The sequence below is a fragment of the Cervus canadensis genome, chromosome 7, assembly GCF_019320065.1.
Source record: "Cervus canadensis isolate Bull #8, Minnesota chromosome 7, ASM1932006v1, whole genome shotgun sequence".
NCBI lineage: Eukaryota > Metazoa > Chordata > Mammalia > Artiodactyla > Cervidae > Cervus > Cervus canadensis.
The window spans coordinates 69641701-69669642 of NC_057392.1; the positions used below are offsets into that span (position 1 = coordinate 69641701).

The following is a 27942-nucleotide window of genomic DNA, read 5'->3' on the forward strand; positions in this document are numbered from 1 at the left end:
AACTGTCCTTTATTGAGCCCATCTTTGCATGAAATGCAAAGGTACCTAACCTTTAAAGGAGTAATAACTTTGCACTTCCCAGGTGGCACTAGTGGTAAAGAATCTGCCTGCCAATGCAGGAGACAAAAGAGATGTGGGATATATCTCTGGGTGGGGAAGATACCCTGGAGGAGGTAATGGCAACTCATTCCAGTATTCTTGCCTGGAAAATTCCATAGACAGAGGAGCCTGGTGGGCTACAGTCCTTGGTGTCTCAAAGAGTCAGACATGACTGAGCATGCACACACACCTTTGGTCAAAAATACCAGCTTGTGTCTTACTTCAGAGTATCTTTCTCCTTTGGTAGTACCTGAGCTAATGCTGACCAATGCTGGTTTAAAAAAAAATGGTGTCTCATGTTTTCTACTGACCTGATTTACCTTCAAATTTTAAAATTTCTGTATTTTTTTAGAAGATAGGTGTGTGTGTGTGTGTGTGTGTGCACACGTGTGCATGGATGCACAGGCGTGTGCACACAATAGGTTCTTTGAGGAGTGCCATGGTCATTTTTCTGCAAAGCAAACAGCCACTGATACCAGCCATGATCCTTCCCACATATACTCTTCTCCAATCAGCCTGAAATCTGAACAGTACAGTTTTGAGTTAGGAGATTTTTATCACCTTTCACAATCTATGAGTATGTCATATCTCTCCCATCTCTACAATGTTCTAAATTGCTAAATGCTCTAAATGCTCTAAAGTGTTCTAAATCTGCCCCTTCCCTCTGTCCCACCACGGTGGCCCCTCCAAGTCACCATCCTCTCTGATCTGGATAACTATTCTCTACACCGCATCTGGAGTGGTTCTTCTCAAATACAGATCAGATTCTGTTGCTCCCCTGCTGCAAGGTCTCCAGTGGCTCTCCATGGCGCCTGATTATCATGTCCTACACAGTCCTAGATAACCCACCCTTCTGCACCCGTGCTACCTCTCGACAGCCTGCTCCACCACACCCCTTGCAGAGAAAGCTGTCTCACCAGCTGTCTGTTCCTTGACCTGGTGACATTTCAAGGCCACTGCACTTGTTCCCTACCCTCTAGATTCCTGCAGGGCTAACTCTTTAGACACTCAGGTCTCAGTTCAAATGACATCTCCTTAAAGAGGGCTTCCCTGACGGCTCAGCAGTAAAGAATCCTCCTGCAATGCAGGAGACCCAGGAGATGTGGGGCTGGAAGATCCCCTGGAGGAGGGCATGGCAACTCCAGTATTCTTGCCTGGAGAATCCCATGGACAGAGGAGCCTAGTGAGCTACAGTCCAAAGGGTCACAGAGTCAGACATGATTGAAGCAACTTAAAGTACTGAAGCGACTTAAAGAAGTCCCCTTCATCACCCAGTTTAAAGCAGCAACCAGCCACAAGGTGTCACACCACACTGTTCTATTTTCTTCCCAGTCCTAACCTCTTGGCAGCAGAGTTGAGTGGTAAAGCACATGAGCACAAGAGCCAGACTCCATGGGCTCAACTCCCAAGTACACCTCTACTACGTGGGTGACTTGGGGACAAGCACTTCATCCTCCAGTGCCTCTGTTTTCAGAATAATAAAAGTACATACTGCATGAGAACCGTTGTAAAGACTAAATGAGGTAATACATTCAAAATGTTAACCACAGAACCTGGGTGGTAGTTATATTGTTTATCTGCTGTTTGCCTTTCCTTTCTGTACCTTCCTTACTCTCACTCCACAACCACCATCACCACCAAACACATACAAATCAGAAAGAGCAGAGAGCTTACTGCCTTGCCCCCCACTCCTTTATTTCCTAGTGTGGACCACTATTTGTTCATTCATATTTGTTGAATGAATGAAGTATTAGAAACAAATGATGAAGGTGTTTAAATTTATCTCACATGGGTTTCATTTTTTTAAGGACTCTCAAATCTACAGAAGAAGCACTGAAGATTATTAAGGTAGTGGTTTCTTTTTTTTTTTTCCCTTAGTTTCTATCTCTTAGTGCACTGCTGAAGAGAAGTTGCACAGCATTGGGAGTCAGGAGAAATAAATATTTTTTTAAAAATGTTTCTGTTTTTATATTCTCAATTCCAACCAACAGTATTTAAAAAATTTATTACCTCATTTATTTTTGGCTGCATTGGGTCTTCGTTGCATGCATGGGCTTTCTGTAGTTGCAGTGCTCAGGCTTCTCATTGTGGTGGCTTCTCTTGTTCCAGATGAGCTTCCCTGGTAGCTCAGACAGTAAAGAATCTGCCTTCAATGCTCTTGTTGCAGACCACAGATTTTAGGGCTCTAGTTGCCCCTCAGTATGTGGATTCTTCCTGAGCCAGGACTCAAACCCATGTCTCTGGCACAAGAATCCTGGCAGGGGGATTCTTAACCACTGAACCACTAGGGAAGTCCAGAAAAAATAAATACTGGTTCTATCACTTACAAACTAGAAGAGGCTTCTTGAAGCTGCTCTGGGTCTCAGAAGGCTCATCTATATATCAAGCTTATTACTACTGGCTGAAGACAGAAGGATGGGTCAGGTTATTTGTTTAGTCATCAGCTTTAAGATCTATGATTTTATGAATACAATGAAAATTCAGGAGAAAAATATTAAAGTCTATAATGTAAAACTCTGAATTATTTTACAGATTACCTGAAAGCAAATTAATGTCATCATTAATGTTAACATTAATTAAAATGTTAATCAATGCAGTTGTCAACTCTATTGATAGCTCTGGGATTATCTGTAATCACCCACAGAGACTAGCTTCTAACTTTATGTACATACACACGTCCACAAATTAATATATCTCTTTATGTTCAGAGTTATACATTTAATGAGTAAATACAAAAAGATATAAAATGATGATCTCAAACTTGAATGCCTGAAACATCATTGAAGTATACCCTTCACATAAGTATTTTCCTCCAAACTTTGAATAGGAAGCCAACTTTCTCCCAATAATCTCATTTTCAGCCCCCAATTTATGATTATTTTATTACTTTGGGTTAGGTTAAATTTAACTTACTATATTAAGTTGCAGAATTATATGTGCCAGATGTTTTAAGGCCTTGATCAATAGGTTTGGAGTTATTCTCTAACCACTTCCTTAAAACAGTTCTTCCAAATTTTTCCTTCTGGATCTCTGGTTGTAATTCTGCTGAAGTTCTCTCTCTGTCTCTCTCTCATTCTATATCCACTCCCCTCCCCCTATCTTTAATAGGAAATCTGGATTCAAATACTTTTTCTGTTACCACTGACCCACTGAAAGAATTTTTTTCACATAGTGTTTCCCGTTTATTTATATTAGTATAGACTCCTAGATATTTATTTTATTTAATGGTTTATAATCCATTATTATTATTTATTTTGATGCTAAAATTATCCCAGTTTTTGACATTGGAAGACCCTTAAAGCTGCCACCTATCTCCTTTTGACCAAGATCCCATCATTTGTTAGCACTTCCTCATCTTCTAGAACGGTTCCATCCTGTACTTTACCTGCCTCAGCCCTACAGTCTTTTCTCCAAGGAGCCATGGCAGAGTCATGGTTCTTTTTATTGGAGGATGAGATCTGGAAACCAAGATTTGTGTGCTTGATGTATTATACTACCTGCTTATCATTCGCTTGAGCTATAAGAATTTCTTCTCTCACCACATATCAGATAGGCTTTATATTCCATTGCAAATCTGGCTGTAGAAGTCAGTGGATTTTTATTATCATTTTATTATCTTTCTCACATGACTCCATTTTGAGTCAGATGTGCTTTAGACAGACAGAAACTTAATGCAGTTATTTCTGTTTGGAAACCTGCAGAAGGGAAGTCCTTGGTCACTGGTGTGCAATACACACCTGTGTCCTCCGGAGTCCGCTGTTCTTCGCCCAGCACAGCCCCACAGCTTTCTCAAACCTGGAGTGTCTGCAACACTTTGCAAGGACACAGTGGAGGGGGCAAGTCAGCGCTCTGACTTCCTCCCGACGCCGCCTCTGATTGGCTCTGGGCATACAAGAAACGGGTGAATGAGCGGCTGGCCCTCGCAGAAACTTGCTTGAGGTCTTTGGGTGGTATTGCCCGTTCCTCCTCGTACGTCCGGCAGGCCAGCCGAGCCGGAGGAGGATGAGGTCGTCCTGTGTCCTGCTTACCGCCCTAGTGGCTCTGGCCGCCTATTACATCTACATCCCTCTGCCCAGCTCCGTCTCCGACCCCTGGAAGTTGATGCTGCTGGACGCCACTTTCCGGAGCGCACAGCAAGTGGTGAGACGCAGCCCAGGGCTGATTCTCTCTCCCTTCTCTTAGGCAATATTTAAAGAGGAAAGAGAATTTCCGGCCTTGTCCCGTGAGATGCATATTTTTGTAGCGCAATAAGGCTATTGCTTTTTAAAGTCGTTCAGGCTGACATTTTCAGGATGTCGCATTCGCTTCTTGGCTAACAGTGGTCTGTGTGTAGGTCTTCGTCTGTGTTGATACCGGAGAAGGTGAAGTTCTTGAGCAGAATTTGACGACTGTTTAAATCCTCGTCTTTCCTAAATGTCACCTTCTATCTTGGTTTGCAACGTCAAAAATCAAGCTTCCAGCGTTTTATAACCCACCCCTCCCCCATTTTGTTCTCTTACAGAGAGCGGCAGAGAGCGAGTTAAGTGTTGTAGGAAGGCTCTGGTTTCTGGGAATGCAGCCACCTTAAGAGCAGGCTTGGCACGGTGATCTCGCTCTGTGTCCGACAGTGGAGCCCTCCTTGTCAGGGGCAGCAGCCCGGGCTCCCCCAGTCCTTAGGGAACGGCACAGATCTGCACGTCATGGCCGGCCCTCCTCGGCTCAGCCCAACAAAGGAGGCGGAGAGGCCTGGCTGGCGGCGGGAGAGGCTGTGGAGGTAGTGACAGCAGGTGTTTGCGTGATGCTCTTGTTTTCCGCCTGCGCTGCAGCCTTTCGTTTCTGTCCGTAACTGTGGAAGAGCTAACCTTTGCCTGAGTAAGGATATCCAGGCTTAGCCTGGCAGGGTGACAGTTCTCTTTACTGTACCGTGAGTGTATATTTGTTTTAACCCCGTAGACAGAAGAATGTCACTTTCTGGTTTATTCTATGTGAGAGGCATTATTTTTAGTGCCAGACGATCTAAAATCCAGACTACAATCAACTGTCAAGTCTGAGCCCTATGACTGAACAGGGTTTTCCCGGAGCATCCTGCTCTATCTAAACTCCTGACCCTCCCCCCAAGCAGAGACTCCTCCCCTCCCCCAACCTTGGGCTTTAACCTCAGATTATTTTTGTAAACTCCTTTAAAGAGTGACAACTAGGGAGAGAGAAAGAAACAAACAAACAGGATTTTCCTAGACGGTTGATATTCCCTGTGAATTCCAACTGTGTGTAGCATTACCTAGTCTGAGGCACTGTCCTATCAAAAATCCCTTAACAAGGGTATTATAGCGCATTTCTAGGAAGATTTTGCTTTTCTTGAATCCAGCCACGTTTCCACCCTCAAGTCCCCCATTTTGTCTTAGGAAAGGTCTATGATGCTATAGAGCCTCTTCCTTCCCTCCTGCTTACTACAGCATTGACAAGAGGAAAGGATGACCATCCCCTTTTCTAGCATTGGCTCCAAGCAAGGCAGTCTTGTGCAGGATGCTCTGCAATCACTCTCTTCCTCCAGAAATTTTGTAGCTGGGGAGTAGCACCCTTTAAAGATTCTGGGATACAATGATATTTACCTGGGTGGCTTAAATCGCCTTCTACAGTAAAAAAGAGTAATCCCTAATGATAAGAAAAACAGAAAGAAAAAATAAGTCAAACTATTGTATTGGCCACAGAGATTATTCTTGCCTTTCTGATCACCAAGGAAATCTTCCCTATCATAAGTAATTTGGAAAAAAGCCATGATTGGAAAAATGTCTTTCTTCCCCAACGAAGCAACCATTCCAGTAAGGACTTTGGACCTTACGGTCATCTGTAGAGTGTGCCCTTAGCTGGTGTTTGGGAATGATAATGTTTATAGTGCCAGGTCACAGAGACAGATAAGGTAGCAGAGTATCCTCACTGGGCACTGTGGCTGGGTTGGGTTAGCACACAAGTGGGTCTCATCATTTGTCTTCAGAACTGTAAAATATCAGAAACATCATTCAGCCCACAAGGAAGCATATTCTACCCAGGAAAGCAATTTACCAGTGTCACTTCAAATTGTCCTGGGGAAAAGGCAATGTGCTTGAGCTTGGTAGTAAACAGAGCATGTTAGTCATGCCTCCCTGAATCTCTCCTCAGCCAGGCCACTTGCTGGCTGTGAGGCTAGCCCATTAACTAACCTTCTCTGATCCTCAGCTTTCCTTGTAAAATAGGGCTGATAGCTATTGATGCTTTGTAAGAGCGCTATAATGTATTTTAATGACTGGAATTGGTTGTAGTTATTCTTCTAAGTGGACTTCCCTGGTGGCTGAGATGGTAAAAGTGTCTGCCTACAGTGCAGGAGACCTGGGTTCAATCCCTGGGTTGGGAAGATCCCCTGGAGAAGGAAATGGCAACCCACTCCAGTCTTCTTCTAAGTATTGTCCCAAAGAGCCACTGTGGGTTGTGGGGAAAATCTGTAGTACTGCTCAACTTTGTTGAAACAATAAAATAAATGTAAACTGGAAGTAGACTACCTCCTTGAAACCTGGAATGCTACCACTAAATTGCCTGGCATAAAGTTTGTTGCCCACATCATTTTAGTTTGAATTGTTTGGCTCCGTTACAAAAGCTACTTCAGAGATAAGGCTTGGTCAGCTTCCTAATACAGCAGGCACCTGCCTAACATCAAGAAATGTGAAGGCTTGGGACTTCCCTAGCGGTCCAGTGGTTAAGACTCTGCGCCTTTCACTGAAGGGGGCATGGGTTTGATCCCTGGTTGGGGAACTAAGATGCCATGTGGTGTGGCCAAAAAAAAAGTGAATGCTACTTTTATTCTGCTGTCATTGGCAAATGTTTCACCACTCCCTGTCCCTTCTCATGTCCTTTATCTTCTGCAGATGAGTCAGATTATTGAGATTATGTTCATTGTGCTTTTCTTCCTTGGGGTCCTTCAATATTACCTAAGAAGAAGCTACCTAGGATCTTTCTCAAGTCATCTCAAACACAGATGCTACATTAGAGTCACCTAGGAAGCCTTCAAAAATCCTAATGCCCAATTCACAACATATACCAGATTTATGCAGAATCTCTGGGAGAGGAGTCCCAGGAAGCAGTATTTTTAACAGTTCCCAAGGTGATTTCAGTGTCCAGCAAAAACTGAGAACCACTGCTCTGTAAGTTAAATAATACACTGCTGATGTAAATAATATATTTTTCCTAAACTGTTCAAGTTATATTGCATACATGTTGCTGGGAATGAGCCCTTCACATTAGTGTGTTTATCAGATTAGTCAGCTGATACTTTGGCTCTTAAGTCTTAGGTGATAAAATAGCTAGGCATCTTTCAGTGTGATAGCAAAGCCATCATAAGACTTGAACAGTGGAAAAACACAGCCAAAAATAGTCTGGGAAGGGCAATGGAGAGAGATGTAGATGAAGATTAGGGGAACAAAAGGAAGGAGTTTGGTGGACGTTCTGAAGACATTTCAAAATGCTGTGCAAGCAAAAATTTTTTAAAAATGGTAATCCTGGTACAGGTAGAGATACTGAGAAGTATACACTGCTGGAAAAAATGTAAATTTTAACAGCTTTTTTAATGGCAGTTTGGCAGTGTCCATGGGAAGCTGCAGAAGTATTTATTCTTTGACCCTACCATCCTTCTGGATGAATTCACGTAATTATGCATATAGTCAAAGCTGTAGCTATAAAGATAGAAACATTTCATAGGTACAAAAATCTTTTTAAACTAGTCCAAAATCACTGCCATTTATGAAATATATGAGAGAACATTCAGCAACCTTTCTTTTCTTTTTTTATTTTCTGTGTTATTTTAAAGAATTTCAGAATGATAAGAGACTATGTAAATATGGTAAATCCATATTTTGGAAACTATGCGGTCAAAAAATTAAGTTGTAAAAATAAAGTTTAATGATGTACTAGTGATTTATACTGAGCTTTAAGTGAGAAAATACTACAAAAAACATATATGCCATTATACCATCTGAAATATCTATACATCAAAACAGATAGCTTTATAAATCTATATATAGATGTGTAGAAAAAGCAGGACATAATGTAAAATATAGTGAGTTTTTTTCTGGGCCATAAGGTTATATCTTCAGGTTTCCTGTCTGTATAGTCTAGTTTTTCTGCAGTGATCATGAAATAAGAAATTAATTAAAAACATTTTTGTAGTAGGTTTTCCACTTCTAAAGTGGAATTGAAATGCGCATACATAGCAATGTGATTAGTACTTCAGTAATTGTTCTGTGAAGAAAATAATTTTCTTTTCTATTTTGGCTGTTCCATGTGGCTTGTGGGATCTGACCAAAGATGAAACTCCAGCTGTGGCACTGAGGCACTGAAAGCTCTGAGTCCTAACCACTGGGCCACCAGGGAATTCCCTAAAATAGATTTCTTTAAAAAAGGTATCCTGGATCCTTTGACCGCTATCATGATAGCAGGTTTCATGTCCAGTCACTTAGATGTAACAGAGATTGAAAGGTTAGTGTGTGAGTCTGACCCACAAGAAACTGCAGCTTAGTATGATGAAGACACTGAGCTCATGTATAGCTATTAAAAAGGCAAGAGCTGACAAGTGTTACAGAAGGGGTACAGTTACAGGAGCTCATAGGAGGGCGTGGTTTTGTACAGTTTAGAGGGGATGATAAAGATGTTGACTGAAGGTAATAATGGGCCAGAGCGTGACTTCTCACCTCAATCACCTCTTAACTTTCTAGTTCTTATCCTATGTATCCTTTCAGTGACATAATGTAAAAGAGAAATTATTGAAACTGATATTTCTGCTGAATGCTTCCCCTGTTTCTTATAAACGACAGTGATTTTGGACTAGTTGAGCAAGGTTTTTCATCCTGTAAAACTTGTTGAAATCGAATGTGACCTCACCTGAATTCTCTGTGCATGATGTGCTTTTGGGCTGTGTGGGTATGCTTTGAATGACAGCTCAGCTGGGTGTCATGCAGAACTCCAGCTTGGTAACCTTCTTCATAAGCATTCATGAACTGGAATGTTTACTCCTAAATTTAACTTTAAAACATTAGCATATAATAAGTTTTGCTTATTGCCTTCTAGACTTGCCTTGACACATATTTCTTCAGGTAAATTAGAGATCTCACTCACTAAGCACAGTAATTTTTAGCCGATTTAGTGAAATTTTCTTTAAACACACCTGGCAGCAGAATGGCTTTAAGAATAGCTTGAGGATACAATATTTAAATAGTATTAGTTCTGACAAGTGAGCAAAATGAGTTGGTCTCGATAGTACCTGCTGGTGGAACCAATCAAATATTAAAGTCAGGTTGATTCAACTACAACTGTGTAAGGCAATGCCTAATTTGTAGTTCTCCTTTTCATTCCTTATTTTTTTAACTTTTTTATTTTGTATTGAGGTTTAGCCAGTTTCCTTTTTACTTTTCCTGAAACTCTACAAATATGGCTCTGAGCACACAAATGCCAACCTTATTACCTTATTTTAGTGGGATATCCTATTGCTAACATGTGGCTTGAGCTTGATATGAAAATATTTCTGAGGTGTGAAAGTGTAATAATCGTTCTTAAGCATCCTTTTAATGCACAATTACTTCTTTTAAATTAGTGAGCATATGTTTACTTTAACTGACAAATGAAACTATACGGTAACTGTCTACCATTTATTTTCTCCTTCATTTATGTTTATAAAGAATTAAGATGTGTAATTAAATTTCATGGTGACAGGCCTAACTACCTTCCCTGCCTAATCTAAGATGTATCATAGTATGAAATTTTAACAGTCTTCTACTGTTTCCAAAATAAAATCGATATCCTAGCTTACTATCCTATCCTTAATAAAGTTAAAATTCAGAAGTCATCATTGATTCAATGAACAACAATGCTAGGAGTTGATTAAACAATAAAACACATGTCTAATCTTTACGAGTTTACAGTCCAGTGAAGGGAGATAAATCTACTGACAGTTACAGAATGTGACTTGAATGATAGAAGAAGAATTATGATAGAGGCATTTGTGGGTTGCTGCCTTAAAAAGGACATCTAATGTTAACCCGTGGAGAAGGAAATGGCAACCCACTCCAGTATTCTTGCCTGGGAAATCCCATGGACAGAGGAGCCTGGCAGGCTACAGTCCATGGGGTCTAAAAGAGTCGGACATGACCAAGCAACTAAACAACAACAACAGTGTTGACCTTGGCATCAGGAGCAGGTGTTTCCCTTTCACATTGATATCAGCTCTGAATTATCAAGGCTGAGTGAGCATTTACAGTAAAGAAAGTCCCTCAGCCGTGTCCGACTCTTTGCAACCTCATGGACTGTAGCCTGCCAGGCTCCTCTGTCCATGGGATTTCCCAGGCAAGAATACTGGAGTGGGTTGCCATTTCCTTCTCCAGGATACCTTCCTGACCCAGGGATCGAACCTGGGTCTCCCACACTGCAGGCAGACTCTTTACCATCTGAGCCACCAGGGAAGCCCATTTACAGTAAAAATAACATCTATTAAGCATATCCTGAGCATTTACTCTGTGCCAGATACTGTGCTGTGTGCTTTACATATAGTTCATTTAGTTTGTGCTATAAGTCTATGAGATAGGTGTTCTTATTTTCCAAAGGAGGAAACTGAACTGTAAAGAAAAGTAACTTGCTTTTGATAACAAAGCTTTTAAGAGGTGGAGCCTGTCTTACTGTGAGTTTAAGAGCTCAACTGTTGTGCTAGGTTGCCTTTCCATAAGAGCCAGCTGAGTGAAAGAGGTGAGGACGAGAAGAAGGAGAGGAAGGAGGGGGAAAAGGGCATCCCAGACAAAGGGAATGAATGTTCCAGTGGGAGAGGATGGTACAAGCTAAGGCCCTAAAAGTAGTTCTGAGTGGCTGAAGTGTAAAGCTCAGAAGTCAGAGAGGTGAGGTAGAAAGGAAGCACAGGCCAGGTAATAGGGTTCTGTGGGCCAGGAAAGAAGCCACTGAAAGGATTTCAGCAGGGAAATCACATGGTCAGATCTGTATTTGAGAACAGTTTTCTTAGTGGCAGTATAGAGAATAGAGTTTAAGAAAATAAATGAGGGCAAAAGACCACTTGAGAAGCAATTATCCAGATGAGAGGGGAGAGCATGAACTAATAAAATGGGATGGGTTTGGAGTGAGGCTGACCATAGTTGCTGATTGCGAGAGTGAAGGAAAGGAGTCAAAGATGACTTCTGGGGCAGACTCTGCAGTAACTGGGTGAATGGTGATGACGAGCCTGATTAGGAAGAGGAGCAGGTCTGAGGGTGAAGGTCATAGAGTTTGGTACCTTGCTTTGAAGTGTCCATTGGACCAGTTTAAGGGTAGCTGTTCATAAATAGTTTGCATATATAAGACCAGAATTTGGGGGGGAGAGAGAGCAAGCTGAACTTAAGATACGGGTTTGGCAGAGGTCAATGAATGGGTAGTGGTGGGAGCAGTGGGAATGAATGTGTTTAGAGTGAGAGGAGGATTGGGCGATCCTACCAAGAAAACCCCAGGAGCTCACCAATGAGAGGAAAGGAGGCCAGCCCTAAGAGAATGAGACCCTGAAGAACATAATCCTTTGGTTATACCTTACATTTTTATAGCACTGCAGGTTTTACAAAGGGTTTCACTTACATGATCTCATTTTATTTTTACAATAAATAACTGGCTGACGATAGTTATTTCCATTTGTCGAGTGAGGAAACAGGTTCTGAAAGGGTCAATGACACTCCCACATTCACATGATAATAGTGACAAAACAGGACTGGAATGAAAATTACTAGACTCTTAATTTTGTGTTTTCACTGCTGGGCCAGGTGACCTGAAAACAAAGTCCTGCATGATGGATTTGCCCATTTTTGTTCCTGGTGCTCTCTCTCCGACAGGCACTCATAGCTGCAGGCATGCATGTGGGTATGCTCGTGATAACTTTATCACGGGTACACTGTATCCTGACTTTTTTTTGAGCTCCTGCTATTAAATAAATATATGCTGGTGTTTTCCAGTCTTTTTTCCTGTCAAAGATTTGATGACCTTTGTAAAAGACATTCCAGGGGAACATGGAGGAAATACTAGGGGAATCTGTAAGGACTTGAATGACAGAATTCACAGGATTCATGAAGAAAATTATACAAAGGGTTCTCAAAGAGAATGCCAACTCTGATAGATTTTGAATAGTTATAAAAAATGCTTTTAAGGTTTTACCTCTATAAAACACCTAACTTTCAGTGTCTTATAGCTCACCTGTAACCCATTAGTAGCCTACCTGTTGGCTGCTAATGGTACAGCATGCAAACTGTAAGGAAGCTCTCTTTCCTATAGTTTGTACCCTCAGTCACTCAGTCACATCCAACTCTGCAACTCCATGGACTGTAACCTGCCAGACTCCTCTGTCCATTGAATTTTCCAGGCAAGAATAGTGGAGTGGGTTGCCATGCTCTCCTCCAGGGAGATCTTCCCAACTCCAGTGATTGAACTCACATCTTTTGTGTTTCCTGCATTGGCAGGCAGATTCTTTACCACTGCACCACCTGGGAAGCCCTATAGTTTGTAACTATTTAAATACATGTATATTGCTACTAAACACAGAGAGAGTGTCCCCAAGTTGCATGTACCTAGGGTAGCCTCAAAATTTATTCTTCAAACCATGCCGTGTCTGAGAGTAATAGGGGTTGCTATTAATAATCATGACAGGACAACCGTTTTAAACCAGAACTATTCCCAGACGAATTTGGACATATGCTCTGCCTGCATTTATGTGACGTGCATTCATCAGCATAATCAACTCAAAGTTATGGAATGATTGCTGTGCTCCCTGCTCTGCTCTGATTTTACTGTTAATCCTCCAGGGAACCAGCTCCCACCCCTCACGCCAGGTGGAATTCCTGTTCTGTAGGATAGCGGCAGAACGAAAGCACTCAGTTCTTGGGCACTTAGGGCCTGGTCCAAACTGGTACCAGTCTGCTGAATCTAGCCTCTCAGTGTCCCCATGACCATCCTGACACCTCTCCTCCTGCTGTCACCTCTGCCTCACATGCCCTCCCACCCTCTTACGTTAGCCAACATCCCACACATCTTTCAACACCCACTCAAAGATCATGTCTTTTGGAAACTTCCCCTCTTTTCCCAGTCAACCTTCATCTCTCTCCCGTTCATACTCTGCTAGCATGTTGTTTTTCTTTTATGGCCCTTGTATGTTTCCTAATGTTGATATTTCTTTACATACAAGCTCCCCACTAAATCATAAGGTTCCTCACCTATCATAGACATAATTTTTCTCTTACTGTTTTAGTATTTTTGTTTCTTGGGTTTCTGAGTGGGAGTGGGGTTTGAAGATAATGCATGATAGAGGAAGTAAGAATTCATGGTTCTGCTTTCTTTCAGTCCTCCCTGTTATTCCATCTGCCCCAAACATCAGAACTGGTGCTTTCTTGTGCTTCTGACTCTGAACTTATCTCAAAAATGGCTTTTTGTTGTTCTTTGCAGGTTTTTTTGTTTTGTTTTGTTTTTTGCAAGCCTTGCTGTTTTCTGGGTTTCTGATTTCCTCAGAATATTTTTGTAGATTTATGGTTGTTTTTGAATTTGTAATGAATCACGTGTTTCTTGCTAAATGTTAGTTATATTACAGGCCGTCTCCTTAAAAGATAACTGGCAAATTCCCACATTCGTTTGGTATCAGTCTCTTTTTCTCTTTTCCTCCAGAATGGATAATTGATGAATGTCCCATAAGAAATTAATTTGACTGGCACTCTTCTGTGCCACCTGTCCTATAATATTGTCTCTGCCCTGGGTCACAAATTACCTTTTTCTTGACCATTCTGAAGTCTACTTTCCTAAAACACAAGATGTTTATTTCACTGTTCCTACTTTATGCATCAGTTCTAAAATAGAGTCACTCTATCCCAAGGTTTCAGTCACTTCCATTTCATGGCTATTGGAGAGAAGCAAGTCCAGAGGAGCCATAATCCCTGCCTCCTTAATTTTCTTCATGAGACAAATCAATTTTGCTTTTAAAAGATGATTGACTTTTAATAGAATAAGATTACTGGTAGGTGTCTGCATCATAATGGATACATTTGTTGAATAATAAACACAGTCACCTTGTGAAATAGTAAGTAATGTCCTCAGTTAAGGGAGACAGAAACTCAATGAGGTTGAGTAACTGGTTCACAGACATGGGACTGACTGGGAGGCTGGCTGTGAATCTGGTCTGCTGAATCCACAGCTTCCTGTTAGATTGTTCAGTCTCCCTTCTTCCCCTTCTTATTCCACCCACAAATCTTTTGTGTAAATCCACATTGAAAAAGCATCTCGTGGGCAAGGAGCCTGCTATGTACTGTTTACAAATTTTAGTCCTAGAGGGTTTTAGTATATGTTACACATTGAAAAGTGTTCCATGGTAAGTGAGACTAGGAAATGCTGAGTTAAACAGAATTAATCAGGATTTCTTTTTTAACTGTGAAACGTTTCAGAATCCCTATCATACTGACATATATTTTGAATTTTAAAGAAAGGATATTTAGTTGAGTCCCATATTTAATTAACTATCAAATCCTTATTTGAATCTCATGATACTGATGGTATATTTACAGAATCTGGGGGTCCATTTTCATAGTGTTCTAGAGCATGGATTTGGGGGTCAGGGAGACTTGTGCTCAAATCCCAATTTGAGCTATACTAGCTATGTGACTGTGACCTTGTATTTAACCTATGAGTGTTTCCTGATCTGGTAGCTGGTCATGATACTTAGCTCATGAAGTTATTTTGAAGGTTGCAAATGATAATATATACAAAACTTTATTGTTTGTCATCATCCCACAGTAGTTAATATGTAAAACACTTGGAATAATAACCTGTCACAAAATAAATATGTTTGGTTCTCATCTGACTTTTGGCAGCTGTCTGCAGTATACTCCAACAGTAGTGTGCAGTTTTATTTTTAATTTTCACCTTTATTCTTGTCAATCTGCTTCTGCTCTGAAGATCGTGGATCTCTATACAACTGTAGATCATTTTTACCTGGCCTGCTGTTGGCTCCTGCTACTGGGCTTAAATCATAGCTTTACCATTTACTAGTCATGAGACTTGGAGAAGGCAATGGCACCCCACTCCAGTACACTTGCCTGGAAAACCCCATGGATGGAGGAGCCTGGTGGGCTGCAGTCCATGGGGTCCCTAAGAGTGGGACACGACTGAGCAACTTCACTTTCACTTTTCACTTTCATGCATTGGAGAAGGAAATGGCAACCCACTCCTGTGTTCTTGGCTGGAGAATCCCAGGGACAGGGGAGCCTCGTGGGCTGCCGTCTATGGGGTCGCACAGAGTCGGACACGACTGAAGCGACTTAGCAGCAGCAGCAGCAGCAGCAGTCATGAGACTAATTGGGCAAGTTCCTTAAACTCTTAAGTAACTTAAAACTTAAAAGGTTTAGTTTCCCTACCTATAAAAGTGGAATAATGACAGTGCTTCCCTCAAGTCTTGTTGTTTTTATTGTTCAGTAGCTAAGTTGTGTCCAATTCTTTGCAACCCCATCAACTGCAGCATGCCAGGCTTTCCAGTCCTTCACTCTCTCCCAGAGTTTGCTCAAACTATGTCCATTGAGTTGGTGATGCCATCCAACCATTTCATCCTTTTCTTGTCCTTGTGCCCTCAATCTTTCCCAGCATCAGGGTCTTTTCCAAAGAGTCAGCTCTTTTTATCAGGTAGCCAAAGTATTAGAGCTTCAGCTTCAGTACCAGTCCTTCCATGAATATTCAAGGTTGATATCCTTTAGGATTGACTGGTGTGATCTCCTTGCTGTCCAAGGGACTCTCAGAAGTCTTCTCCTCACCACCATTCAAAAACATCAATTCTTCAATGCTCAGCCTTCTTAATGGACCAACTCTCACATCCATTCATGACTATTGGAAAAGCCATAGCTTTGACTATATGGACCTTTGTCAGCAAAGTGATGTCCCTGCTTCTTAATATGCTGTCTAGGTTTGTCATAGCTTTTCTTCTAAGGAGCAAGTGTCTTTTAATTTTGTGGCTGCAGTCACCATCTGCAGTGATTTTGGAGCCCAAGAAAATAAAATCTGTCACTGTTTTCATTTTTTCCCCATCTATTTATCATAAAGTGATGGGACCGGATGCCATGATCTTAGTTTTTTGAATGTAGAGTTTTAAGCTAGGTTTTTCACTCTTCTCTTTCACTGTCATCAAGAGGCTCTTTAGTTCTTCTTTGTTTTCTGCCATTAGAGTGATATCATCTGCATATCTGAGGATATTGCTATTTCTCCCGGTAATCTTGATTCCAGCTTGTGATTTATCCAGCCCAGCATTTCACATGATGTACTCTGCATATGTTAAATAAGCAGGGTGACAATATACAGCCTTGACATACTCCTTTCCCAATTTTGAACCAGTTCATTGTTGCATGTCTGGTTCTAACTGTTGCTTCTTGACCTGCATACAGATTTCTCAGGAGGCAGGTAATGTGGTCTGGTATTCTCATCTCTTTAAGAAATTTTCACAGTTTGTTGTAATCCACACTCTCAAAGGCTTTAGTGTAGTCAATGAAGCAGAAGTAGATGCTTTTTGGAATTCCCCTGCTTTTTCTATGATAAATGTGATTGTGTATGTAAAATTCTTAGCATAGCAATTGGTATATAGTAAGAACTAAAAACCTCTTCCTGTAGTTAAAATTTTGGAGTCTATGGGCTTTGTTTGATGATATATCTGCCTGGATATATGAGTCATCATCATAGAGGTAACATATACCATCTAACCATTTCACATATATATTAACTCAATCTTTATAACAACCCTGTGATTAAGTACTATTATTACTATATTAAAAATGTAGAGATTGAGGCACAGAGAGGTTAAGTAACTTGCCCAGATCACACTCCTAGAGCTAGAACGCTAATTCAAGCAGTCTGGCTTTGAAGTTAGTACTCTAAAAGCTGAAGAAATTGCATGTCTTTTAGACCGTTACTGTCTTATGTCAAAGATCTTTATCAGACTTTGCCAAGATATCAGTTCGTTTTAGCATAATATGTGTCACCTGAAAAGAGTTCCTTAGACTTTAAGAATCTAAGGTACGGTTGGTGACATGACATTTTGTTACATAAATGAAAGTGCTTTACTTGAATCCTGCCCTGATGGTGAGCCATCTGCCACTTGTGAAGATAGTAAAGAAGCACTTGCAAGCAGGTTGATACTTTCCTAAGCAAAGGGCTTTGAATTTGCTCAAATGATTGCCATCTTTTGGGCTCAGAAATCTGGCCTATAAAGTCGGAAAATATGACTTTGACCTTTAAAGTTACTAAAGGCAGATGTCTTCAGCTTGACCACCATAATAAAAGAAATTCACCATGGCCTCTACCATTGGTTTAATTGAGCAATCAGTAAATGTCAGGCTCTGGGGTTATAGCAATTCACAAAACAAACAGCACTTGGCCTTCCTGGAGTTAACAACCCTAAGCCAAAAATATGTGGCAAATAATATAAAGGAATGGAGAAGGAAATGGCAACCCACTCCAATATACTTGCCTGGGAAATCTCATGGACAGACGAACCAGACCATTGGGTTGCAAAAGAGTCAAACATAACTTAGCAACTAAAACAACACCAATATAAAGGAAATATAGGAAATAAGGAGAAACTTGCTGGCAGGTTAATGTAATTGAAATTTCCTAAGGACCTGGAATCCCCTAAGGAAACGGTGTTGAGTAAGAGAGTGGTTTTAGAGCAGGCAAGAAGAGGTGGAGCCAAGAAAGGAGACAGAGCAATCATGGAACAAAGGAAAATTGGGGAAACAGAGTGTCAAAATAACCAAAAACCACAAAGGCTCCACCAGGAGGGGGTGGTCAGCTGTGTCAGATTCTTCTGAGAAATGAGATATCTGAGGATGGAATCGAGCCCTTTCCTTAGGCATCCTGGTGGACCTTTTAGTGGATCAGCCACAAAACGTACTTTCAGGCAACCGTGGCTTTTACATTTCAGCGTCTCAACCTTTAGCCTCTTTGTTGGAATGATTTCAAGGATGTCTGCCAAAAATAATGTTTTGACTTTGGCAATGTTGTTACTGAGCTATCACTTATGATGGAAAACAGCCAAAAACTCCTTCATAGCTTTTAATTAAAAGAACCTGACATGGAGTTTACCAATGGATATTACTGAGGTGCTAAACAGGTTTATATATAAATATATAAAAATTATCAATATATAACTACTAGTAGTACATTAAAGAAGTAAATGTATATTTGAAAATAAAAAATATATTTATAAAACTAAGAAACAAGAAGTAATAAGAAGTCAAGAAGCTCTTCTTCCTCAAATGACTATCTTTAAATTTGTGTTGGTTGATTCAACTGCATGGAAACATGTTTTAAAATCTGGACCCTTATAGACTAAGTAGCTTTTCCTGTCTGCTTCCCAATGAGGGTCACACCAGATGAATATTAAACTTGCTCCCTACAGATTGATGCCTATTAATTCTGTAATTAGCCGTGTACCATTTAAATGCATGTGCTGTATGTTCATCAAGGAGAGTGGGCCAGAATTTTACCGGACGCAGAGTGTGCCAGATTCAGGGCTTAGTGGCCACAGAAGCGCCTATTGACCAAAACCAATACCTTCTGTCTGATTGCCTCACATAGCCAATCCAAATGGCACCATCTTGCAACTTAAATGAAGATATATCTTGGATGAAAAGAACATTGTCATTGGTTATGTCTACAGAAGGAACCTGTTGGGAAATGATTTTCAATTACTCTAAAACAGTAACATGATTACCTGGCTCCCTAAAAGCATGTTTTTGGGAAAATCTTAGAATTTGCTTAAAAAGTTGGACTTTCATTTGATTGTTGTCAGTGGCTAAATGTCTTCTGCCATTATCTCTCTCATCCCCATTTTTTGTTTTTGTTTAATTTTATTTCCATTTTCAGATTTTGGAGAACCTGAAACAATCCTGGGTAGCATGTTTTAAATTCTATATACTTGTGATCCTTAAAGTTGTCTCATTAAAGATTGGTTCCTATGGTTTTTAGTGCATGGGGGAGAGCTGGGTTTCCCTAAGGTGTTTTGTAACCACTGAAACGATGCTTAGTGTATAGTGTTATGCTCAGCTTCACTTCTTTCTCTTTCTGTTTATGGAGGAAAATGGTGCATTGTGCTTTCTCTAAAGTGCCAGTATGCTTTCAGCAGTTTGTTGATCACCCAGGAGGTGTCACACACTCTAGAGACCTTGAGGTGCTCACATTTCTAGTTTGGAAAAACCAAGGAAACACTTCCAACAAGGCCTACTAAGTGCTATGGTCCATGGTACATAGTGGGTGCTGTGGGAGCCCAGCAGCGAAGCCTCTGTGTGTGTGCCGGGGGGGAATTCAGGCAGAGGATCCCAGAGGGAGTTCTGCTCAGCTGAGTCTGGAAGGATGAGAAGAAGCATATCACACAGATGTGGGAAGAAGGGCATTCCAGGAAAAGAAAACAGCGGTGCAAATCCCTGAGATGGGACAGCATGGACACATACCCAGGAGTTATTTCTTTTGTATTTCAGAGAGCTATGAAACATGTAAAGGAGATCTTTGCATAACTAGGACATAGGTGGAAATAGTCTCAGTCTTGTGTCATTAAGATATATTTCACTGTTTTAATTATGGTAACTTTAAGTAAGCTAATATGATAATGAAAACCTACAACCAATATATGATTTTTCAAGAATATGTACTACTTGGTGAAAAAAGCTCTAAACTACTTATTAAAAATATTCTGTGTTACAAACTAGTAGAATAACATTTAAATTCTAGTGGCCAAATACATAATTTGATTGAAAACAATTTGTCTCTCTACTGTTGTTTGGTTTTAGAAGCTTTTTGCCTTAGACCGACTTAAAGAAATTTTTGTTTTTCTTGTTGTGTTCCTGAAGTGCTGCTTCAGAAAGTATTGCTTTGCTTAAAGTTTGAAAGAAACACTGCAGTTGTTGGCAGCTGTGGTGCCTTATGAGATGAGAACTTTTTGAATGTTCATCAAACAGGTTAGGGTCTGTGATTAGAAACCTCTTGTTTTAACCACCCAGTCTAGTTTCTGCCTCACCCCTATTTTCCTCTCTCGTTCTACTCTGATTTTTCCCTCCATAAAACATATTGCTATTGGTGATTGTTTCTTTTATTCCTTCTAAGTAATTTCTCTCTCTAAGTAATCGTCTTCTCTGCTAGGTTGGAAGCTCTATGAAGGGAGGAAGGAGGTCTGTGGGCTTCCCTGCTGTGTACCCAGCTCCTAAAAGTACCTGGCAGAAAATAAACACTCTCATAAATGCTAAGTGAATTGATGATGAGTAATTCAAAGCCCCTGGACAGCTTCCACAATAAAGAGGGTTAGTGATAAAAACCAGACAGGAAATTTTCCCTGTACATCCTACTTCTCAAATAAGGCATCATCATCAATAGGACCAACCAGCAAAATGTGCTTGCTTTTGCCCAGGATTCCTATTTCCTGTCCATGAAGAGCCCAAGTAGGAAATGATAAGGAGTAAAGTTTCTGAGAAAGAAGGAATTTGAAGCAACAGTGAAAGAAAGTATAGTCAGCAATATGAGCCATTCATTCAGCAGTTATGTTGTTCAGTTGCTAAGTGGTGTCTGACTTTTTGTGACCCTGAACTGCAGCACGCCAGACTTCCCTGTCCTTCACTATCTCCCGGAGTTTGCTCAAATTTATATCCATTGAATAGGTGATGCTATCTAGCCATCTTACCCTCTATCACCCTCTTTTCCTTTTGCCTTCAGTCTTTCCCAGCATCAGGGTCTTTGCATCAAGTGGTCAAAGAATTGGAGCTTCAGCATGAGTCCTTCCAGTGAATACTCAGGGTTGATTTCCTTTAGGATTGACGGGTTTGATCTCCTTGCAGTCCAGGGGGCTCTCAAGAGTCTTCTGGATGCTATGATCTTAGTTTTTTTAATGTTGAGTTTAAAGTAGTTTTTTCACTCTCCTCTTTCACCCTCATCAAGAGGCTCTTTATTGCTCTTCACTTTCTGCCATTAGAGTGATATCATCAGAAATTATATTGACCACTAATTATGTACCAAGCATAATAATAGACCAAGGGGGACAAAGATGGAGACCTTGAAACTCATAATGACAATACAGCAGGTGTCAAAAATAGAAACTTGAACCAGGACCTAGAGAGCATTGAGGCAGGAGCAACTGTCTGAGAAGTGCGTTGGAGAGGGTGTCACAGGGGAGGGGACATTTGAGACGGTCTCTGAAGGAGGAACTGGAATTTGGTAATGCAGGAGAAATTCCATTAGAAGATGGAGCCCTGCAGTTCAGCTTTTCTGTACCGTGTAGTAAATACTACATGGGCAAGACAGGCAAGTTTTACAGGCGGAGGCGGGTACTGGTCAGTGGTGTGTAGGAATATGAGTAGGTAAAAGGTTGTTTGAGCAGTAGGTAGATGTCAGAGGGTGGAGAATGTAATCTCTGACTATCACAGCCACTGAAATTTTTCTCTCCATAGAAGCATATTTCCTTTAGTAAATTGGAGGACTGAATTATTTTATATAGCATGAGGTACATAATTATGCTATAAAAATTTAGAAAATAGAAAAATTTACCTACAGTCTCAGTGTAACACCATTTGCTTTTTGTCATATTTCAGTCTCTCTTCTAGTGTGTATGTTGTCCTTTGTTAGATGTTGTCACGTTATACAGTTTTATGCACAACTTATTTTAGTTGTCATTACATCAGAAGAACATACTGCATTATTACTGCTAGTATTCCTTTCTCTTTGTAATGGATGTATTGATATTGAAGAGCAGTGCCATTTTTGACAGAACTGTTTCTCTATTACCAGGTACTTAGACTGTTTCGTTTCCTGTTATTATAAGTAATGTTACAGTGACCATATTTGTGTCTATAATCTTTTTTGCTTCTAGGACTTTTTCCCAAGAGATTCCCCCAAATTAGAACTACTCGATCAAAGAGTGTAAATATTTTTGCAGGTCCTACTGCTTATTTCCCAGTTGTTTTCCTATTTATATGATTAATAGCACTGAGAGAGACTGCCAGTTGGGCTGTACTGGGCAGCAGGAGCTGTTGCAATTGATTTTTTTAAAAACTTGTTAATTTAATAGCTTACATGGATGCTTTGTTTAATTGTTTCTTTGTAAACAATTGACATTAGAATTTTTGCTCATTCTTTCAATGACTTTATTGTATATGTACTTTATATTAGCTCTATTCTGGGGAAAAATAGTAAACAAGTATAATTCCTGCTCTCACACTGTATATTGTTACACTTAAAGAAACTTTCATTAAAAAAAATATTTGAAAAGTAAAATATTTTTGCAAAACTCTTACAGCTGGTAAGCGGCTAAGAAGGAATTTAGACTTGTTTTTTTTTTTATTTCAGTCCCTTGATCTTTGCGATCTGCTATGCTGCCCTTCAAAGGGAAATAATAGGAGCTTGTTAACAAAGTTCCTGTTCCTCCAAGTATCTTCCTCTAAGCTTTAATCTAATGATGATGCTATTGCTTGTACTCAGAACTTGTCTAAAATATTTTTTTAAAAATTTCATTTCAATTCATTTCATGAGGTACATGTGAATGTCCGTCTCATTACTTTATAGTCTCATCTTGTTTATGAATGAAATGTGATCCTCAGCTTCATCACACATCTTGTTATCTAGAGGAACTTTGGCTTTTCCAGAAATAAAATCCAACTTCGTGGAAAGAGGACTTGCCCCATTAAGGATATAAAGGAGTGAACCAAAGTCTCTGAAAGTAGTTGTAAAAGTATTTTTGGTCAGTTAGATCACATATGGTGAACGCCTTACTTCTTTGCAAGAGTTTTGGAAGCTGCTTTGGTTTTCAGTTTTTGTGAGAACTGTCAGCTTCCACTCCTGTTGGAATTATGGGATCTGCATGTTCAGAGCACCTGTGGGTTATCGCCAAATGTTTAACACATCTTCAACTTCAATAATCCTATCTGACTGAGTATTCTAAACCTTTTTGATATTTGTTGACAAAGCTGCCTAAATCATTCTAATGAAGATTTCTAGCTAACTTTGGCATGCTTCAGAGGGTCCATAAAATATCCCAAAGAGAGATATTACACTAATTAGGTTCATTTTGTATACAGAATTACATGGGGTGTATTGTCAAGTGAGTAATAAGTCTCGAGTTATATTGCATGGTGGACTTCCCTTGTGGTTCAGCTGGTAAAGAATCTGCTTTCAATGTGGGAGACCTGGGTTTGATCCCTGGGTTGGGATGATCCCATGGAAAAGGGAAAGGCTACCCACTCTAGTATTCTGGCCTGGAGAATTCCATGGACTGTATAGTCCATGGGGTCCCAAAGAGTCGGACATGACTGAGCAACTTTCACTTTCACAACTTCAAGGAGAAGGGCCAGTGACCCTTAGCACAGTACTGGGCACCGATCATTGTAACACCCAGTTATAAATAGCTGGATGTCACTTCCTGACATCCTTGGGATAGGAGGACCAAGAAGGAGGTAACATTAAGGCACCTTGGACCACCTTGTATACTCATATGTCATATCATATTAGAGTCTCTTTAACATAGTTTCCTTTTATCCTCTTGAAGTGAAGTGAAGTGAAAGCTCAGTTGTGTCCGACTCTTTGCAACCTCATGGAATCTACAATCCATGGAATTCCCCAGGTCAGAATACTGGAGTGGGTAGCCTTTCCCTTCTCCAGGGGATTTTCCCAACCCAGGGATCGAACCCAGGTCTCCCGCATTGCAGACGGATTCTTGACCAGCTGAGTCATCAGGGAAGCCCAAGATTACTGGAGTGGGTATCCTATCCCTTCTCCAGGGAATCTTCCCGACCCAGGAATCGAACCAGGGTCTCCTGCATTGCAGATGGATTCTTTACCAACTGAGCTATCTAACCCAATTAATTGTCTCAGAAAAATTAGTCTTTATCCCCCATTTTTTTTGTGATCCCTCAAGAATGACCATAATTACTGCTAACAAGACTGTAGTCAAGGAGAAGGAAATCTGTATGGTGTTAAGGGAAAAAGAATTTTTTAATTTGAAGTATAGTTGATTTACAGTATTGTGTTAGTTTCAGATGTACAGCAAAGTGATTCAATTATGCATATTTTTTCAGATTATTTTTTGATTATAAGTTATTACAAAAAATTAAATATAGTTCCCTGTGTTATATAATAAACTCTTGTTGCTAACTTATTTTTCGTATAGTAGTTTGTGTCTGTTAATCCCATATTCCTATTTTTATCCCTCCCCATCTCCCTTTCCCGTTTGGTAACCATAAATTTGTTTGCTCTGTCTGTGAGTCTGTTTCTGTTTTGTGTATACATTTATTTGTATTATTTTTTTAGATTCAATATAAGTGATATCATATATTTTTCTTTCTCTGTCTGACTTACTTAGTGTGATATTTTCTATGTCCATCCATATTGCCAGAGATGGCAATATTTCTTTCTATTATTGGGTAATATTCCATTGTGTGTATGTACCACATCTTCTTTAAGGGAAAATAATTTTTAAAAAGAGACAAGTGCATCACCCTGTACAGTCCTTGGGAGGGTCCATAGCTCTCATTCAGATTCTCCATAATCCCCATGTCCATTGTCACTACTTTCTAGTTAAACTACTTTGTGTCACTGCAATTTAAAATGTGAAATGAAACCAAAAAAGTCAAAGATATCTATTTTTATGCCTTAATTTTGTTATTATTGTCCAGGTTTTGGAATAGGACATTGTCAGTTATGCACATTGTCTGTATAAAAAAAAAAAAAAAGTGATCTGACTTTGCAACAGCAAGCTTGAGAGCTACAGATTGACATGCAGATATGTTATTTTTGGCCCATACTGCTTATTAAACATTTAAAACTTCATTGCCAACATCTAAAATTAAAAACATCTCACACAATAATTTGGACTTCCTACTTTCTAGAAAAACCAGATCATCTGATAACACTGGGCCAGAGTTGCCACATCACACAGTCACCTGGGAAGTCCCACAGCTTCTTCCTTATTCAGGGCGTTGTTTTTCCAGTTTGCCACAAACATCCCCACTCTCTGATGTATTACACCTGTTTTACTTATTTGTGTGCACTATCCTGACCCCCGAAGACATGAGTTCATGACCTATTTTCTACAGTTAACACTCATTTAATGTTTCATGTAGTTAACAAATATTTTTCATTTTGCACAAGTGTTCCAAAAGCTTCCTATGCTTGATGTCTTGGGGAAACAAGACATAATTTATACAGCCAGTAAAATCATACAAGTGCATAAACCTAGAGGTGTCAGGAGGCAATAAGTATACATGGGCAATTCTCAAATGGGCAGTGGAGTTAACAAGGGCTGTAAGCTCAGAGAAGGACTGGATCGACCTTGAGAGGGTAAAGATCAAAGATGTGTCTTGAAGAAAGGGTCAGAATAACACTGCAGGTAGGTGAGGGGAAAGGGAAAGGGGAAGAAAAGAATATAAAATATGAATAAAAGCAAGTTGGTAAGAATGAACAGTTAGGGGAACTATAAGTAGGCCTGAGAGTTTGGTTGGATAAAGGAGCTGTTTAGCGGACTTTCGGCTGCCCCTCATTGGCAAATACTGTCTGACATCCATTCTTTAATTCCTCCCATCATTGTCTATTCACTTTACAATTGTTCTGGAAATGCCCATACCAAAAGTAGCAAGCAGCTTGTGCAAACACTTGGCCCATCTCTCTTTATGCAAAGCATGTTTTCCACTTTTTAAAAACTCCTTCTTTGTGTTATGGCTTCTTAGCTCTCCCTCCCTCAAGAAAAAAATGGACAGGAGACCTTGATTTTTAGCCTAGTAAGGTCTCTAGAATCAACTAGGAAAACTTGGAGAAAATGAAAAGGAAGTGTGGATAGGAAGGGAGGGTAGTTTGGCAAGCACCAGCAAGTTTTAGGAGAGACCCAGGTTTACCTAACGTTCACCTAGAGACTAAGGCCCCTATCTCGAGAGTCACCCTCAAATCGCCTCCAGAACATTTTGTTCTGCACTTGTTCCTCTAATTCCCTGTAACCCCTGGGAAGGATCCGTAGGATGGCTTTGCAGGCCCGCGTCTCAGTGTTCAGTGTTGCATAACGTTGTATAACAGGGAACCCAGCACAGTGCTGTGTTGAATGGATGTAGGATAAAAATGAAATAATAGGGAACTTTCCTGTTGGTCCAGTGGTTAAGACTCCACAGTCCCAATGCAGAGGGCCTGGGTTAGATATCAGTTCAGTTGTGATTGTAAAACAAAGGGGTTAGACTAGGCAATTCTTCCCAAATCAGTTTTTAAGGAAATTTAATAGATATGAAAAAATGAAGGTGACGCTAGTGGTAATGAATCCGCCTGCCCATGCAGGAGATGCAAGAGATGGGTTCAATCGCTGGATTGGGAAGATGCTTCGGAGTAAGAAATGGCACCCTACTCTGGTATTCTTGCCTGGAGAATTCCATGGACAGAGGATCCTGGCAGGCTCCAGTCCATGGGGTTTGCAAAAAGTTGGACACGACTGAGCACAGCATGCAACACAGCACAGGAGTGTCATAACAAGTTCACGTTGTATTTTAATGAACAACCTGAGCCTTTCTTAAGTCCACCCATTGTTTAAATGCTTCAGTTGGGTTTTGTTTTGTTTTGTTTTTTTCCTTTGGTTTTCTTTCTCCTCTTCAACCTCTGTCCCTTCTTCTCTGAGTCATCAGACACTTGGGGGTGGAGATCCTGGGCTCATTGTGTTTGTCTTCCTCTTCCTCCTCCCACCTCTTTGTCCCTGAGTCCTCAGCCTCTAAGGTCCATGCCTGTCCCTCCATTTTGCCTGTGTTCTCGTGGATCTTGATAAGTAAGAGTTTACAGATGTCATTATGCTTGTTGCCAGAGATGGAAATTTTTTCAAATTTAGCTTCTATCTGGTCTTGTTGCTTCTGCAGCTTTTTGAGGGGAACGACTCAGCTTTTCACAGAGTGAGTCAAGCTGTCACTGAAGTCATTTTTAGGCTTTGGTACATTCTCTTCCAGGGCCTGCGGCTCATCTACCAAGTGACCAGCACACCCTCATTCTCCGTCATGCACTGGGCATCATGGTACCACCTCCTTCACCATCTGGCTTGGTCTCCGAGGGCCCCTTGTTCCCCAAATCTGTGGTGTTAGAGGAGTGGCCAAGGGGAGGGGTGGCTCCTGTGGGGGCCCAGCTGCAGGGAAAGAAACTGGTCCAAGCTTGGGAGGGGCTGGAGGAGTGGAAAAGGGCAAGCTTGTGACCGAATCTCTTGCACAAAAGGGGCAGGGAGATAGAAGTCTCCCCTGTTCAGCAACCTTGAAGCAGCCCTCAGGCCGGCTCCGCGTCCGTTCATCTCTGCGCACCAGCTGCTCGAATGTGCAAATGTCTTCAAATGGGCTCCTAACTCTCAAAGAGTGGATGGGGGAGCAGGATACAAAGCAAACCTCACACTGAGAGAGGAGAGGTGCAGAAATGGAGATACATTCAAGCCACATCTTGACACGCAGTGTGACACACAGAATGCAAAGAAATCAGTTCTGTGCCAAGGGCGGGAGGGGAGCGGACTTCAGAGAGGAGGTGTCTTGAAGGATAAGGAAGGGTTCAGGGAAGGGATCATTCAAGCCTGAGGGAGGCCAGTGTGGGCCAGATGTTCCTCTATGGCTTGTCATTTGCAAGCCCTGCCCTTGGCAGCACTGTCCCAGGACTTCCACACATTGCAAAGAAAATCAGTGACAACAAAAACTGTCTGATGAGAGACTGTTGCACACTTTGAATATAGTACGCGTGCGTGTTAAGACACTTCAGTTATGTACAACTCTTTGAGACCTTATGGACTGTAGCCCACCGGGCTTTTCTGTCCATGGGATTCTCCAGGCAAGAATGCTG

At 40.8% G+C, this 27942-nt stretch overlaps 1 protein-coding gene across 1 annotated transcript in view; it reads left to right on the forward strand.

Annotated features, from left to right (window-relative positions):
- Positions 1–3826: 3826 nt before the first annotated feature.
- The window catches only part of NCEH1 (neutral cholesterol ester hydrolase 1), a 67922-nt gene continuing 43806 nt past the window's right edge, over positions 3827–27942 (forward strand). Inside the window, exon 1 of the mRNA XM_043473720.1 lies at positions 3827–4239. Within this exon, the coding sequence (XP_043329655.1) occupies positions 4102–4239 (138 nt within the window). The 5' untranslated portion in view covers positions 3827–4101. The remainder of the gene's footprint in view (positions 4240–27942) is intronic.